The sequence below is a fragment of the Cheilinus undulatus genome, linkage group 9, assembly GCF_018320785.1.
Source record: "Cheilinus undulatus linkage group 9, ASM1832078v1, whole genome shotgun sequence".
Taxonomy (NCBI): domain Eukaryota; kingdom Metazoa; phylum Chordata; class Actinopteri; order Labriformes; family Labridae; genus Cheilinus; species Cheilinus undulatus.
In genome coordinates, this window is record NC_054873.1 from 4028701 (window position 1) to 4046834 (window position 18134).

At 40.9% G+C, this 18134-nt stretch overlaps 1 protein-coding gene across 1 annotated transcript; it reads right to left on the minus strand.

The window, feature by feature from the left end:
- Positions 1-5094: 5094 nt before the first annotated feature.
- On the minus strand, positions 5095-17935 carry LOC121515677. The gene is made up of 5 exons (XM_041796573.1): positions 17854-17935; positions 13397-15043; positions 10235-10420; positions 6060-6750; positions 5095-6026 (listed from the first exon to the last, which is right to left on the minus strand). The coding sequence occupies exons 2-5, from the start codon at positions 15032-15034 to the stop codon at positions 5095-5097; spliced, it is 3447 nt and encodes a 1148-aa protein (XP_041652507.1). The 5' UTR covers positions 15035-15043; positions 17854-17935.
- Between the last annotated feature and the right edge of the window lie 199 nt (positions 17936-18134).

The following is an 18134-nucleotide window of genomic DNA, read 5'->3' on the forward strand; positions in this document are numbered from 1 at the left end:
CCAGCCCACAGACTGACCACGGAGGGTTGAGTCTAGGGCGGCGCTTCATTAGTCCACGTTGAATGTTTGACGCAGAGCTGCTGATTCCCTGATAACGAGTGACGGTCAACAGCGGGTCTGTACGCCTGAACCACGTGGTAAAATATACAGAGTGAAGCTGAACTGTTACTGCAGTCAGTATCATGGTTTAATATTTACACAGAGACCACCAGCATAACGATGCATCCACACGCTGCAGCAGTCTGTCCGTCTTGTTTCATGTTGTTATTTTAGGGCCACTCAGAAGCACAATAATGCACCTCTGATAAAGTTCACATGAAATAATGACTGAGCAATATTACAGCGCACAGATAATGATGCAGCCTGTTCACTGTCTAATGTTTATGTGGCTTTTTGGTCATAGCGCACATCGTCTTTTTATCGCTGTTTCACCTCTCCTGTTAAAATGGACAATGAGCTAAAATCCACCTGAGCAGAAAAATCATGTTTAACCTTCCAGGATGTTATTTGTGTCCATATTATTGACCTGATTAAAAACAGTGAAAGAGATGAAACGTTTTTATTCATGCTCCTCTTCTCCCTCTGTCTCTTTAGACATCAGGAATTAGTCTGAACTTTACACTTATGTTACACTCCTGTTTAAAGTCTGGTGTTTGTATGAGACACAGCAGAAATGATCAGAAACCAATATTAATATTTTCTGGACCTCAGTGATCTGCATCCACCAGCAGCTAAATCACATCTCACCTAGACAGGTTTAATAGGTCTGCATTATAGTTTATTATTAGACTTAATGTCTTTAAAAAAAAAAAGACTAACACAAATAAACTCTTCACCATCTTCTCTTCATTAAAATGAGGATTTCTCTTTATTTTTGTACATCAGCTGTCTCTATGTTCTCCACATAGTTCCTATAAATAAATATTTATTATAGCCTAACTGTAGTTTAGTAGTAACATATATGAGCTGTGGTTTTTATGACAGCAGTGACAGAATAAGTGCTTGTAATTTTTTTGATTTATTTTAAATAAGCTTCAGAATCATACAATACACATATTGAAGAAAAAGTGAGAGATCAGAGGCTTATAGCTTTTATTTATCCTGAATTAGATCTACATTCATCCCAGGTCTCTGGTCTACATTAGTCCCAGGTCTCTGGTCTACATTAGTCCCAGGTCTCTGGTCTACATTAGTCCCAGGTCTCTGATCTACATTAGTCCCAGGTCTCTGGTCTACATTAGTCCCAGGTCTCTGGTCTACATTAGTCCCAGGTCTCTGGTCTACATTCGTCCCAGGTCTCTGGTTAGAACAAACAGACTGTCTAGGCATCTTTTCCCTCTTTGGCAGGTCTGCACATGGACACCTGTTTATTTTTACATCCAACCACCCACCTGCAGCTCTGGCCACACCTATCCAATAGGAAACTGCCTGGGAGCGGCCTTGAAAGGCAATGAGCCCAGTGCATTCTGGGTGTTAGAGTTTATGAATCCTTTGGCTGAATTGACATTTGTCATGGAATATCTCAGACTCTGAAACACTGATTTCAGACTTTTTTTCATCTTTACACTGTGTAGACATGGTAGAATTATCACAAGCCAATATCTCTGCTGGTAAATTACCAGTAAATTATTCTTTTAAGATAAATTCTGCCTTCTACAGCTTTAGTTTTTATTTCTTGTAAATAATGTTAAAATATGATGACTTTTTCTGACTTTATTACAAATTTTATTTTGAAAAACATTCTGTTGTGGTGATTTGTTGTTTTCCATTTACAATCATAATACTCAGAATCAAACTAAGCCTCAGATTTAAGAAGTTTTGCACAAATACAAAGCACAGAAAAGTTGGGACACTTTAAAATGTGAATGAAACCAGATAACAGTGTTATGGAAATAGTTTTCAACCTAAATTCAACTGAATACAGCACAAAGACGAGGTATTTCATGTTCAAACTGATCCACTTTATTGGTTTTGGAAATATACACATATTCCTAATTTTATGCCTGCAAAATATTTCAAAAACATTTGGACAGGGGACAGAAACGACTGGTGTAACCCAGTCAAAATAATATGTGATGAAGGTGAAAGTCTAGTTTCTCCTCTTGCTGTCTAAAGAGAGGAGAAGAGTCAACTGCCTGCTGCCATCGAGTGGTCAGGGGGTGAAATTACACCACAAACTACTGCACCAACAAAGTGAATTATTGCGCTGCAAAATATCGTGATATTTTAGTGTATTGATCTTTTGTCCCACCCCTGGCACACATCCACTTACCCTCATATGAAAATGTCTCGCCCTCAGCTTTGGACACCTGCCTCCTCCAAATCTCAGGCCTTAATACAAACATGTCATACTTCTTTAAGTCACTTCTAGTCATGAACCTCCATCTACAACAGCAGTTAAAATGTTTGGGAGAATGAGATGAAGAGTGGAGAGTCTCATTCAATTTCAGGTCATTCACAGACTCCACTATTCCACATCATGGATCCACAGGAAAATCTACTCCACAGCCTTGTTCTGTGCCCCAGGATACAAAGATACTGGATGCAAATTTTTAAAGTGTTCTTTCAGATCTAAAGACATTATATTGGAGTTTTTCCCATGTGGTTTTTAAAACATTTCTAAGTATATGTAGAAATTGAACGCCTGTTTTTCACACCACAGATGTGTGTAGAGACAAATCACCAGAACAAAACTTGGATGATTTGAGAGAATCAGGCTTGATTTCACCTAAGTTAATTTTCCAGCATTTAAAGGAAGAGTCAAGTCAAGGGATGAAAGACTAGGAAAACTTTTTCTCTGCCAAATTCAAAACACAAACATTGTGAGGGATAATTTGACTGAATTGTATGTCCAACTATAACACTGAAGTCTGTTCATAACTCATTAAAAATCAAAGTTTCTTCATTGCTGTGATTCTGTGCTGTGACAGATGTAAATGTCATTCTGAGTTACATGAATACACTTTCACTGAACTTGGTTTTATTTGTGTTAAAACCTGAAATGTGCCGTCCCAAAAGTCCAAAACTTGTTACGGTAGCGTGACTCTGACATGCCTAAATGAACAAAATATTAAAGTGAAAATGTAACGCATTAATGTCAGACCTCAATCAAAACATTAATATAACAGTGATGGTCCTATAGGACACAAAATAACCAGACAGTTCTGATTTTATAAGGAGGATGTTAAATATTTCTAAAGGAAAGTGCGTACTGTGACAAAATTTCATGAGGGCATGTATTTAAGGAAAGACTCATGAAATTTTGAACCTGATTTTATTTTGTTGCATTCCCTTTAACACGGACAGAATTTCACCTGATTCTAAAAAGTTTCCTCAGTTGCTGAAACCACAGGAGCAGTTTTATGGTACTCACTGTTTCTCTCAGATCATGTTCAATGTTAATCCTCTTAGTATTTACGATAAATGAAAATAATGAAGCTATGAGACAATGTCTGAAGACACTAAAGTTTAAATTTCATTCACTGAAAACAGAAACATTAATTGTCTCTCATTTACAGACTGATCTTCAGTTATTGGTGCCAGTATGAAACACTTGACATATTTACATCCATCAAAGAATCAAAATGTTTGACATTCAGCAGACAGACATTTCAGATATGTGTTCATGCTGTTTGTTTCTGAGTACATGGTTTTTGGAGGATTTAACAGACAGAAAGGCACTAAAACAGTTATCAGAATGGATTTTATTGATGAATGGAGGAAAACTGGTTCGTCTTTAAAACGATAAATATCGCAGACACCCCCTTGGCAGGAGTCGCCTCCTGCTCCTTATGTGGGTGGCTGGCATAGAAGTTTCTCCCTTCAGACGTCGTTGATCTGGGGGCAGAGCTGTATGATTCAGACCTTGAGACTTCACTGGGTTTTCAAGTGGGCACCCCCCACTTCACTGGTGTTTCTTCAACTAGCCCATGACACCACGGTGGAGCTTGGCAGCAGAACCAGCATCCTGGGACTTACCCCCTTGGCCCTTCGGGTCTTCCCCATTCTGCCACCACTCGTTCCTCTTTAGCCACAGCCATCTGGATGCTGTCTCTGCCTGCTTTGAGATGTCATTCACCAGGTTCTTGCGGGTTGCCCCTTCCAAGGTCAACTCTCATTTCCCAGTCCTTTGTCGTACCAAGTATCCCTGCACATCTGGTCTCCTTGCCTGCCTTCTCCCCAGGCCTGAAAAAGCCGATGAAGCGGGGCCATTTGTCTTGGGCCTTTGTTCCTTTTCACTTCCTCTCCTTCTCTAGTCCATCGGCGAGTCACGCCAGCACCTGACCATGGCGCCACCTGAACCTCCCCTCAGTCAGACTTGCTCTCCAGGATGACAGAGTGTGTTCCAGGTTTGCTGGTCTCTTGCACTACACGCAGGAGGGATCTTCTGTTAATCTCCATCTTTGGAGGTTTGTTGGTGTTGGGAGTACATTGTAGACGGAGCTTAGGAGGAAATTTATCCGGTGACCCTCCTTATTCCAGATGTCCTTCCAACTGAGGGATCTTCCCCGGCCACTGTCCCACCAGGTCCAGCTGCCCTGCTCTTTCATGGCTACTGCCCTGGCTTGTTGGCCCGCATCTCCTTCTGCACCATCCCTCTCAGGTCCTCTGCCTTTGCCTCCTTCCAGCTTGCTGGGGTAATGACTCCCAGGCCCAGCCTCCCCTGGGTCACCATTCCCACGATGTCTGCATGTTGTAGGAGCTCCTCTGCTTCCCTCAGAGCTCCGTTGGCCTTTCACTTCCGTCCTGACTTGACCGTGATGTTAGCCTGCCGCACAGCCTGGTCGTCGCTGTCTCGCAACATCACGGCTAACTGGACTTTGGCTGTCTTAAACTCCTCCACGACTGATGTGATTGGCAGCTGTAGCTTACTCCCGGAGCTGTAGAGTCCAATAGAGCCAAAATTTTGGGGGACAGAGAGCCACATCCTGAGGAAGTTGTTAATTTTCCTTTCCAAAGCTACAACTGTGGTAAAGGAAAAATACACCAGCAGTGGCCACAGGAGTCTTGGAAGGATGCCGTGTTGGTTAAAATGTACATTTTGACATAATGAGTAGTGATACTACCTCTTTGTGTAGAAATACAAGGATCTTTCTATTCAGTGTGTCTGACAGGAGAAATGATAAGTGGAGCAGAGTTTTTCCCACACTCATTTAAACAAGGACTAAAGTACGGGTAGATTTTCTTAGTGAAGGAGCAGCCAGTAAAGGAGTAGATCAGAGCTGCAGCATCAACGTCATAAAAGGAGACCAGACCCTCTTCATAATCCACAAACACCCCCACCCTCTCAGGACCAGATTGAAGAGAGAGACGGACTGATGGACCAGCACAAGCCTTGTGCTCATTTTCATTCCTCAAAATTATCGTCCAGTAACCGTTCTGAGGAGTCAGTGTGAAAACCCCCTTCCTGTTGATCGACTCTCTGGCCACTCCCAGGGTCCAGTCAGTCTTCTCTTTAACCTGAACCTCGTAGTAAAATCTGCCTGAAGAGAAACTCTGCTTTGATAAGACATTTGGACACAGATCAAATCTCTCTGGATTATCTGGGACATCCTTTCTTACATCACTATCATAAACTTGTTTCCCATCATCAGACAGGATGAGTCTGGGATGTGCTGTATCAGGATCTAGTGTCACATCCACCTCATACTGCTGGACTCTCTTCAGCTCCACCTCACAGATCAGCTTCTTCCTCTGTTCACTGATGGTCTCCTCCAGCTGCTTCACAGCTCTCACCACAGTCCCCTCATATGAAGGTGGATGGACTCTGACTTCAGTCCAGTCCTTGGTGGGTGGAGCAGCGTTCAGAGATGTGAAGTTCTGGAGGAGTTGGAGGTGGTCTTCACTGCGTGAGAGCTGCTCCACCTCAGCACGTCTCTTCTCCAGCTCAGAGATTTCCTGTTCCAGCTCTCTGATGAAGCCTTCAGCCTGTTTCTCCATCTCTCTCTGCTTCTCCTTGACTGAGTCAATGAGCCTGTTCAGGTTTCTCTGCACAGTCTGTATAAGTGCGGTGAAGACTCCAACACCTTCTGCTATCTCTCTGTCTGCGTTCTCATCACTGAGCTCCACTGAGTGTTTGAGCTCTTCAATCTTCACTCGTCTCTTCTGGATCATCTGCTGAATTTCAGCCTCTGTCTTCCCCAGCTCGGCCTTCTTTCCTTCATATTCTTCTTCCAGAGGAACAACATCATGAGTCTTGTGGTCTGTAACTGAGCACAGCATGCAGACACACCTCTGGTCGTTCTTACAGAACAGCTCCAGCAGTTTGTCGTGTTTCTCACACATCCTTTCTTCCAGATTCTCCACAGGGTCCATCAGGGGATGTTTCTGCAGGCCTGACTTGGTCAGATGAGTCTCCAGGTGAGTCTCACAGTAAGAGACCAGACACACCAGGCAGGACTTCAGGGCATTCATTTTGGTTCCAGTGCAGACGTCACAGGGAACTTCTCCTGGTTTGGAAACTTGTCTCTCTGAGCTGCTGCTGCTGGATTTCTGCTGAGCTGACTGTCTGAACTGAGCAGACATCTCCTTGATGAAGGTGTTGATCTTCAGCTGTGGTCTGGTGGAGAACATCTCTTTACAGTTGGGACACCGATAAGGGGCTTTAGATTTCCAGTGTCTAGTGATGCAGTTTTGACAGAAGTTGTGTCCACATGATAAGCTGACAGGATCAGTGAAGACATCCAGACAGATGGAGCACAGGAACTGATCTTCAGTCAGCAGACAGCTGGCAGCAGACATCTCTACAACCTTAGGAGAAAATGTGAAAGTTCAAACATTTTGTTTAAGGGAGTGTCAGAGATGTATTTTGAATTTTTATGTATTTTCTCTTAACTAAACCAAACTTTTTTTTTTTTCAGAACATCAGTTGTATGTAGATCATGTTGTCTGACCAAAGATTACCTCATGGATATTTACTGACTACTCTGGACTGCTTGTTGAATCTCAAAGAACAGAGAACAATGTGGATTCTGTCCTGGCCATGGGACCGTGGACTGACTCTCCACCCATGCCGTCCTTTTTGGAGGAACATGGGAGTTTCCTCATCCAGTCCAATTTTTTTGGCTTTGGGGACTCTCAAAACGAGTCCTTTAGGGGGTCATGAGGGAGTTCTGCAAGACTATGAGGTACCAGTAGGGCTGTTCCAAATTAGCTAGGACATCCAGTTTTCCAAGCTAGAATTGTTTGTCAAATTTGGTATTTTTCTTTGAGTAATGAATTGCTTTCATGAAAATGTAACTGATAACTGATTACTTGAATCGTAACATGCTACTCATTACAGCATAAAAGTAATCTGAGTACTCTAATGGATTACTTTGTAACGTGTTACCTCCAACACTGGTAATCACTGGACAGCACTTTACTGATAGATCAGATCATCTGACAAAGCCAGTAATGCACTGATCATTTCCATCAGGTGACACCTGTCACCCAATCACAGCCCTTTGTTTACATCAAAAGCTCCAGAACTCACTGAGAAAGGTTTCATTGATGGATGGTTTTGTTTGGCTTGTTCAAACATGAATAACAACAAATAAAAATAAGAGATTTGGCATTTTATGAGGAATATTAACCAAAAGGACGTGGTTAAAGGCAGTCAAGTGGCTCAATAAAAGTTTTCTGCACTTTTTGTTGGTAGGAGTTTTCAATATGCCACAAAAGTCAACATGAGCCATCACAGCATGCTGCAGAGAAGTACAAGGAGGTCATGCTAACAATCTCAGAATGCACACTGGGATAAACTCGTACACATGTGAATGACTCGGTATGTTTCAGTGGTAGTATGAGGAAGAACAGCAGGAGGAGCTGAACTCTGACTTCTAGGTCATTTTGATTACAACATCAGCTGAACATCACAGGACTCCACAGCATCTACTAGTTCAACGACTCGTTTAGTTCAGAGAGTTTTATCCAGCTCATTGATCCAGGCTAAAGTCATCACTAAACCCTCCACTTCTGTCAAACTGCTGTCTACTTTTACATCCTGCTGTCACAGCTTCTCTGCCTACACTGCTAACAGGTGTTATGGTTCAACTGGTGACCATGTGAACTTGCTACCTTTAGCTGTCTGTGGTTGTCTTAGTAACAGATGCTGCAAATACAAAGAGTACTCATAAATGTTACTAATATTACTGACACTAGCTCATGAGAGATGTCTTTAATGAAAAAACTCCAATGAACACCAGATAGCATGGTAACACATTAAACTGTAACACCGGAAGAGCATTAAAGCCGCTCTCGTTCATAAGTTGTTTTATTTTTGTGAGTGATGTCCAACAATGGACAAATACGCTCGAAAATATCTCTGAGGCTTCTGACCTCGTGGTTGTGAACTTTTCTCTCTTAAACTCCAACAGTGATGGACCTCAGTCTTGGCTACGTCGCTGAGAGGAACTTTCCTTTACAGAAAAGACAAAGTTTTTTAGTTTATGTTGCTGAAACTCAACAAATATGATCAGCTGTACTGACCTACAAAGATTGACAGGTTAAAGTTTTATCCAAACGTTATAAAAGTCATATATATTGTCAGTTTTATGTCTTTGAGAGGAATAAAAAGGTGAGGTAAAACAGAAAATTAGCTCTGCACTTTGAACAATGCAAAGGTCATCTAAAGTTGGCTAGTTAGCTCTTAGCATGACTTCTTTGTGCTGGTATTTTATTTTCTTTGTCATATTTGATGATAGCCTCTATCTTAAACAGCCATTGTTCATAGAAGTTAAATAATTAAAAGAGAGGAGGATGGAAATGGATTTTTTAAAAGAACTGAACACGTAAACATTGGAAAAAGGTGTTAAGCTAATGCTAACTGTTATAACATCCTGTTAAACCTTGTTGAAGTTCAGCTTCTATGTTTCAGGTTTTACTTCTTATTGTAGCTCTGCATTTACTTATCCTCTATCAATATTTCTCCTTCTGTTATAACCAGGTGACTCTGATGTAAAAACAGTCAGATTCTGGCTTTAACATTGATCAGTATCTTACTCCTACATGTTAGCCTTCAGTGTCGGCGTACTCACCAGAGTTTGGAGGATTTTCTGCTGTAAAGTTGATAAAAACTTGAAGGATTGGGCTCAGTTTGTCTTCAGAGACACAGAGAGACTTGTCTGGACTGCAGCTCAGCTTCTAATCAGACAAAGTTTCACTTTGAACAGAAACAACCAGACGTTGGAGCTCCTCCTCTCAGTGTGGCTCTGTTAGGAGGTTTGATTTCCTCGGGAAATTCCTGCAGACTTGTTCCTGGAACAAGATGAGATTTTACTGCTGTTTACTGTTTAGATGACGGGACAACAGCTGAGGTAAATTATAATAATAAATGGACCATAAAAGAGTCCAGCAGACTCCTAGTAAACATTACACTACCATCTCAATAAAGTCTGAGCTGTAGAAAAGTCAAGGATATCCTGAAGTAAAAACAGCAAACCATCAAACTTTCATGCTTTAGTAAATGTCCTCTGGTACATTCTCAGTGTTGGTCAGTCTCTCTGACAGTCTCAGTTTCATTATGTTTCTGCTCCACGCTCTATAAACTCTATATCCTTTTGACTTATCAGCTGTTGTCCACCTCCTTCTTTCCTTCTCCTCCTTCTCCATGTGGAAGAAAAATATAGGAGTGCATGTACAAAATGACTCCCTGACATCTAATGATCCCCAGTTAATTTAACAGCACTTTTCAGGAGTTCACATTTAGTTGCTCTCTATCAGAAAATGACACGAGATGTTTGTTGTTTTATGTTTTATTTGAATAGAAAAAAGGGAAACAGTTCTGTCTTAAGACTGATCTTCAGTTATTGGTGCCAGTATGAAACACTTGACAAATTTACATCCATCAAAGAATCAAAATGTTTTACAATAGCAGACAGACATTTCAGATATGTGTTCATGCTGTTTGTTTCTGAGTACATGGTTTATGGAGAATTTAACAGACAGAAAGGCACTAAAACAGTTATCAGAATGGATTATATTGATGAATGCAGGAAAACTGGTTCAACTTGGTTGAGAGAAATAATGAGACCAAACAATGTATAAATGAAAATGTAAATCAACAGTGATCTGAATGTGTGGGTTGCAGTGATCAAATACATAAATCCCTTCCTTGCCCACCTGGGTGGTATTGTCTCCTTCAAGCTCGGGTCCTCTACCAGAGGCCTGGGAGCCTGAGGGTTCTGCTCAGGATCTTAGCTGTTCCTAGGAGTGCACACTTCAGGACGGAGATCTCAGATGTTGTTCCTGGTACCTGCTGGAGCCATCCACCCAGCTTGGGGGTTACAGCCCCCCGTGCCCCAGTCACCACTGTTTCCTTCACACCCCACATCTTCTCTAGCTCCTCCTTCAGTCCTTGGTATTTCTCCAGCTTCTCGTGTTCCTTCTCCCTGATGTTGCTGTCGCTCGGTATCGCTACATCTATCACTACCGCTGTCTTCTGATGTTTATTGACCAGCGCTGTCAGGCTAATTAGCCATCACCATCTTGTCAGTCTGGATCTGGAAGTCCCACAGGATCTTTGCTCACTTGGTCTTCACCACTTTAGGAGGCGTCTTCCATCTTGACCAGGGGTGTTAGAAAATATTGATACACTGATATGTCGCGATGTTTCATGGCACAAGATTGTATCGATATTTTAAAATGCAGAATTGATATTTTTTATATTAATAATTAACTTTGTTGGTGTGGTAGTTTGTGGTGTAATTTCACCCCCTGAACACTAGTTGGCAGCAGGCACGGTCAGCTGGCAGCAGTCAGTTGACCCTTCCCTCTCCTCCTCTGTTTAGACCACGAGATTATGTGAGACTACCGGTCTGAGCGAGCCGGTTGCTTAGCGATAGCTTAGCGGCTAACAGCTAACATGAAAGAATCCTGCTGAAGCTACCGCTGATTTTTACTCATGTAACCATAATAACACTGTCAATACTTTGTTTTCATTGCAAGGACCTGTGTCATCATAGTGTCGTTAAGAATGGTGGCTTCAGCAATATGATAAAAAAAAACACTGGCCCGTCACGTCATGCCCTCCTCACAACACAGTCCATCAGTCCTTAAAGCTGGACTTGAGGATCAGTCTTCCTCCACAAACACCTTGTCATTACATTAAAACATACAAGCTGATGTACCATGAAATATAAAAGATTTTAGCACATTTACCCTATATTGATTTGTTTTTCCCTTTCCTTTTAAAAATCCTGAAAGCATTTTAATTCATGACAACAGAAAAAATCCCCATTTTCAAATTACACAAAAAGAGTTAAAACTCTAAATGATGCAGGACCATATATTTTATAATACACCATATATCTTTATTTACATACTATACATTTAATTTTAATACATTTTTACTAATAGCTTCATTCTATTCTATTCTATTCTATTTTTAACCTAAAATTACAGTTATTTCTTATATACATGTACATATACATATATATATGTATATATATTTCTGTGTGTGTGTGTGTGTGTGTGTGTGGGGGGGGTGGGTGGGTGTGTGTGTGTGTGTGTGTGTCAAATAGCAAAAATATCACAATATATCGTTATCGGCACCCCTGTATTGCGATACGTATCTTATCACCAGATTCTTACCGACACACACTCCTAGAAGCAACTACTTTTGAATGCCAACAAAAACATATAAACAGTTTTAGAGCAGCAGTATCAAGAGCTGAAATTTTGCAGGGCTGTAACAAACTGTCTGTCCACTGGTTTACAGAGGTGTAGATTTATGAGAGTGGAGTCATTTACATTTGGTGTGTGTTTTCTTCAATTTATAATTACTATTTCTAATATTAGTGGATATTTACAGAAGAGGATTAGGGCCACAGAACAAAAATAAAATAAATGACACTTTGTTTTTAATTGTGAGGAAAAAGTCTGAACTCTGAGATTAAAGTCAGAAGTCTGACTAAAGGAGCCTGGCGACACCCAGTGGACATTTATACAAACTACATCAGGAACAACATTACATTTAAACAGGAACTGCTACATCTATGGCAGTTTTGCTCAACCCTTATGTAATGTGCACTTTAGTGTGAGAGGCTTTGCTAAAGCTTCAGACTGCACTTTTTTTCTCAAAAATATAAAGCGAAAGATTAATATTTTTCAGGCATTATGTCTGCTATAAAGGTAAATGTTTTCTTCTTTAAGTATTCAAGAAGCTTCTTTGTCTTTGGGCAGTAACAGTCGGCAAAATGCAGAGGCTAACTCAGTGAGGTATTTACTCAGGATTGTATGTTTGTTTTATTGAAGATGTTAAACTATGCAGTCTTTTCATATGTTACATATTTACAATAAATATTCTGTTTTTGAGCAAATCTGCCTTTAGTTGGCCTGATTTATGATTTTACTTTAAGTTGAAAGTCTTAATCTCAGGGCTTTTAGCTTTCAGTTTCACCTTTAAATCTTCTAATATTTTTATGTTGTTGTTATAGTGCAGAACGCCACTATTTAGACTAAAGAATCTGTTTTTAAAAATAATGTTTTAATTGTTCTGGGGCAAACAGGCCTAAACAACTCAAAATGACGGCTTTGAGGGAAGATCTTGGAGACAACACTTTTCTCCAAATAGATGTTTACATTTATAGACATCTTAAAATCTCTGTTTCTATCAAAACAGCCAGAAAACATCACATCAAGGTTCCACATGTAAATATAATATTATCAATAGTAGTATCTGAGGTTTGGAGGTGTAAACTTTCAGAGTTGAACCTTTAAAGCTCAGAGAAGTCTTGGTGTTGTTTATTCTCAGCTGCTCTTTTCTGATTCTGTTTTATTTTGATGCTTTCATTTAAAAATCTGGACAAAAACATGTCAGACTGAGCAGAGAGTCACAGCTGAGATCCTTTTAGATTTCAGTCACAGATCAGCTCCATGTGTTTGAAAGTCCTGCAGCGACACCTAGTGGACAAACGTGGTAGTTGATGTAAACAATGTCTGCTTTCCCAGTCAGCACACCAACAGGAGAGGAGATTTATGGACACTTTATTGTTGAGACTTCATGAAAACAGATGAACTTTATACATCAGGAACATGATCCTGTTTGATTTACACTTTATTATTTATACTTACATGGGAAAATGTTATAAGCCAAGCTATGAGCTTCTCTACAATAAAAAAGACCCAACAATGTACGGCATGGATGATCAACAATGTATCGTATTTACAGACCTGATCAGGACTGAACACAGGAAACTTAGAAATACTGGGGTAAAAAAAAAATGAGGTGGATAGAGAATTTTGGAGGAATGCAAGAAAACTAATTCTAGTTGGTTGAGGGAAATAATGTGACAAAAACAAATTAGGTTTCTGAATCCAAAGACCCAACAATGAACGGTCTTCAGTGATTAAAAATGTACGTTTTTGCATAAAATGATGCTAAATCTTTGTGGAGGAAAGGGTGACCGTTCTAATCACTGTGACTGACAGGAGAGACGATCAGAGGAGCAGAGTTTTTACCATCATTGTTGATGCAGGGACTAAAGTATGGGTAGATTTTTTCATTGAAGGAGCAGCCAGTAAAGGAGTAGATCAGAGCTGCAGCATCAACGTTATAAAAGGAGACCAGACCCTCCTCATAATCCACAAACACCCCCACCTTCTCAGGACCAGACTTCAGAAAGAGACGAACATCAGGGCCAGCACAAGCATAGTGCTCATTTTCATTCCTCAACCGTATCGTCCAGAAACCGTTCTGAGGAGTCAGTGTGATTTTTCCCTTCCTGTTGATCACTCTGGTCACCCCTAAATCCCACTTTGTTTTCCCTTTAACCTGAACCTCGTAGTAAAATCTGCCTGAAGAGAAACTCTGCTTTGATAAAACATTTACACAATAATCAAATCTCTCTGGATTGTCTGGGAGTTTCTTTCTTACATTACCAAGTTTAACTTGTTTTCCATCATTAGACAGGATGAGATTGGGATGTGCTGTATCAGGATCTAGTGTCACATCCACCTCATACTGCTGGACTCTCTTCAGCTTGGCCTCAAAGATCAGCTTCTTCATCTGTTCACTGATGATCTCCTTCAGCTGCTTCACAGCTCTCACCACAGTCCCCTCATATGAAGGTGGATGGACTCTGACTTCAGTCCAGTCCTTGGTGGGTGGAGCAGCGTTCAGAGACGTGAAGTTCTGGAGGAGTTGGAGGTGGTCTTCACAGCGTGAGAGCTGCTCCACCTCAGCACGTCTCTTCTCCAGCTCAGAGATTTCCTGTTCCAGCTCTCTGATGAAACCTTCAGCCTGTTTCTCCGTCCCTCTCTGCTTCACTTTGATGCTGTTGATGAGACTGTTGAGGTTTCTCTGCACAGTATCTATCACTGCGTTGAAGATTTGAACACTTAGTGCTATCTCCTTGCCTGCATTTTTTTCACTGAGCTCCACTGCATGTTTGAGGTTTTTAATCTTCTGTTGTCTCCTGTGGATCATCTGCTGAATTTCAGCCTCTGTCTTCCCCAGCTCGGCCAGCTTTCCTTCATATTCTTCTCTCAGAGGAACAACATCATGAGTCTTGTGGTCTGTAACTGAGCACAGCACGCAGACACACCTCTGGTCGTTCTTACAGAACAGCTCCAGCAGTTTGTCGTGCTTCTCACACATCCTGTCTTCCAGGTTCTCCACAGGGTCCATCAGCTGATGTCTCTTCAGACCTGACTTGGTCAGATGAGGCTCCAGGTGAGTCTCACAGTAAGAAGCCAGACACACCAGGCAGGACTTCAGGGCCTTCACTTTGGTTCCAGTGCAGATGTCACAGGGAACTTCTCCTGGTTTGGAAACTTGTCTCTCTGAGCTGCTGCTGCTGGGTTTCTGCTGAGCTGACTGTCTGAACCAAGCAGCCATCTCCTTGATGAAGGTATTAACATGTAGTTCTGGTCTTGTGTTGAAGACCTTCTTACAGTTGGGACACTGACAAGAGACATTACTATCCCAGTGTTTAGTGATGCACTTTTGACAGAAGTTGTGTCCACATGATAAGGTGACAGGATCAGTGAAGACATCCAGACAGATGGAGCACAGGAACTGATCTTCAGTCAGCAGACAGCTGGCAGCAGACATCTCTACAACCTGCAGATGACAAGGGGAAATTCAATAAAGTAAAAAACATATCTAAATTTTGAATTATTCAATCATACACACTTAGTTAATTGGAATATCGAGACTGTGGTTTAGGTTTTGTACACTTTGTTCTATATTTAGTGAATAAAACCAGACTGACTATGATGTGAAGCAGGAGTGTCATAAATGTGTTCCCAGCCATGTGGGGTCAAGTTTCCAGTCTTTCTCTAAACTCCACAATCAGAAGCCCTGATGTCAAAATGAACAGAGACAGTTGCAGATGCTGTTGGACCCAGCTGACCTTGTTCAGGGAAAGTGTCTCCAATGAATTCATGATGAATTCCTCTGTAATTGCTGAGTGCTGGGACGAACATTTCAAACAATAGAAGACCTCCTAAACTTTCTAAAGGTCATCTTGTTTCTTTCTAAGAAGTGGACTGTAGCATCTCTTGACTGTCAGCCTCACATACAGACAGCTGGAAGGCCACTGCTCCGTTAGCTAACCATCTGTCAATGGTAATCCCATGGTATCAGCCAAAAATCCCCCTAAACTCTTAAAGTCAGCCGTGCTTTGGCCTGGTGGAACTATAAGGGGAAAGTGGGATTGTAAAGTTCACTGGGTTCACAGTGTGCCAGGGTTATATTCCTTTAATAGTCAGTAATATTCACCTGTATGATGTTGATCTCAGCAGGATCCACACACTGGTTCCATCACTGGTACAGAAAATAATAAAGCAAGAAGTTCTCCATGGTGATTGGCTTAACTGTTGCAGACCTAAAGCTGACAGAGACAGAGGCTGGATTCAGGCCTGACCTGCTGCATAAGGCCAAACCACAAAGTAAACCAGCTCTAGTAAGTCTCATACAAAAAGCCACAATTTATACTGTAGACATTAACTTTCTGACCCATGGATGAACAACAAAATCAACTGGTTGTGATAGATCTGGGAGACACCAATTCTGTTGCTGGGTCCACAGGACCTGCACCGGTCTTTCTCATGTTCAGTTAGCATTCCTGAGGACACAGTAACTGGAGCAGTGGGACCTGCCATGCCAAGTAATCCAATAGACTGGTGTTGAGGTGATCAATATCACAAATGAGTCAGTCCTATGACTGCATGTCTAGTCAGAATAAGGGAGACCAGAGTCTTGAGGAGTCTATGACTGAGCTAAGAGGCAAACTGCACCCCTTTAACAGCCAAACTGGTTCTAAAATACAGTATAGAGATATTTGGGGACAAAAATGAACAGCTCCTTTCACTAAGCTGAGCATAATGATTTAGGTCTCTAAAAATAAATTTCCCATCACAACAAGCAAGGTTGGATGGAGATTAGCTGTTGAAACACAAGCAAGACCAGGGTTTACTGAGCCAAACTCTGACAAACTATACTGATCAGAACCACACCGCTTGGTGGACTTGGACCATATGTTAGCACCGTCACATTTGCACCCTGAGTCTGGCTCCACTCCAGATATTAGATGTAGGCTTTTAATCCATGTCTACCACTGATTCTCCATGAGGATAAGACAAGAAAAGATAAGATATTCCTTAATTAGTCCCACAAGAGGAAATTCTAAGGAGGAGGATTTCAGAAGTCTTGCATGAATGTGTTTAAACTCTCAAGACTTAAAAGCAGCTAAACCCCCTTCTACCTTTGAGTCATGAACAGTACAAAAATGTTGGCATTTTGAGAGTGCTTCTCTAAGCAGAAACCACTTCCTGTGCCCCATATAGACTTCTTTGCTGTGTTGTGATGTCATCTTCAACCAACCAATAGTCTGCTGCTGATTTTTACTTTTCTCTGTTATTTGCTGCTTGTGTAACTTTTATAGTGAAGAACTTTCTCACTCAAGGTTTAGAGGTTACACTGAATATCAGCACTGAAATGAATCTATCTAGATAATGTGTGATATTATTTCACTATAAATCAATCTAGCATACTCCTAAAGATAAACTAACTTTGACATGAATATAAACTTGAACAACTAAGACCTAACATTATCTGTAGCTGCAGAAACATACAGTCAGTGGTTTGTACCAGTTGTTAAAGTCAGTAAAAACATCAGTTATGCTTTAAAAAAGCTCAAACTACAGAAACAGGGACATTCAGAAAACAATATTAAAGTTGTAGATTCTGACAGAATAGTCTAATAGTTGGGGTAAATAATCTGAAGTCATAATATTAAGCTTATTTGGTGTCTCTAGCTGAAAGAATGAGAAAAATACACATTTATTTTTAACCTTAACAATCCCATTGATAACTATAGGGACAAACCAGAGTGTCTTTGACAGATAATAACTTTATGTTTATATCATTTACAAGTTTAAGATGGAGACACATTTCTCTGTTAGACCCTATACTTCTCTCTAATTTAGCATTGATCACTGTCAGATGTATTGATCATGAGTAAAACACAGCAGAGTGAAAAAGTGGAACAGCCAACCCCGGTCTCCCCTACTCTCCACTCCCTCCTGAACTCTCACTGAGAGACTGTCTAAGCTAGGCTAGTTAGCCTGTAGTAAAACTGCTCTATCTGGTTTGTTCTCTTCATGGTGACTAAATAAAGCCTCTGCTTTCTACTAAACAAAGTCAATCAGTGAGATTTGTCATGTTCAAACTAGTTTCTAAGTTGGAGGAAAGAGCTGTGAAAGAGTGTAAAGTAGCTAAAGATGATCCTAGCTGTGTATTCAGTCTGATAAGAACTAGTCTGAGTTCAGTCTCTCTTCTTCAGCTTTGACTTGTGTTTAGTGCTGGACTTCAAACAACATTTAGTCTGAATAGTTAGTGTTGTTGTGTTTGTTAGTCAGTGTACTCACCAGTGTTTGTCTTCAGTTGAATTAGTCTTCAGAGAGAAACAGAGAGACGTCTCCTCTCCTGCAGCTCTGCCAACACTCTGACTAACTTTCACTTTCATTTCAGGAACAAACAGACGTTAAAGCTTCTCCTCTTTCACTGCTGCTCCTCCTCTCACTGTTGATCTGGAGGAGATTTGATTTCCTCTGCTGAAAATACACTGACTTAGCTCTGGAACAAGACAACAGTTTAGTTTGGTTGTTTTTGTCTGAACTGTCAGTGACTGAAAAATTCTCAAGATAAA

Coding starts and splice junctions, on each gene's coding strand:
- LOC121515677 (XM_041796573.1), bottom strand. CDS start 15,034: ATGTCTGCTGCCAGCTGTCTGCTGACTGAAGATCAGTTCCTGTGCTCC. Junction 6,751..10,234: donor TGGGTGGATGGCTCCAGCAG/GTACCAGGAACA, acceptor TTTTCTCCTAAG/GTTGTAGAGATGTCTGCTGC. Junction 6,027..6,059: donor CAAACACTCAGTGGAGCTCA/GTGATGAGAACG, acceptor AGATAGCAGAAG/GTGTTGGAGTCTTCACCGCA.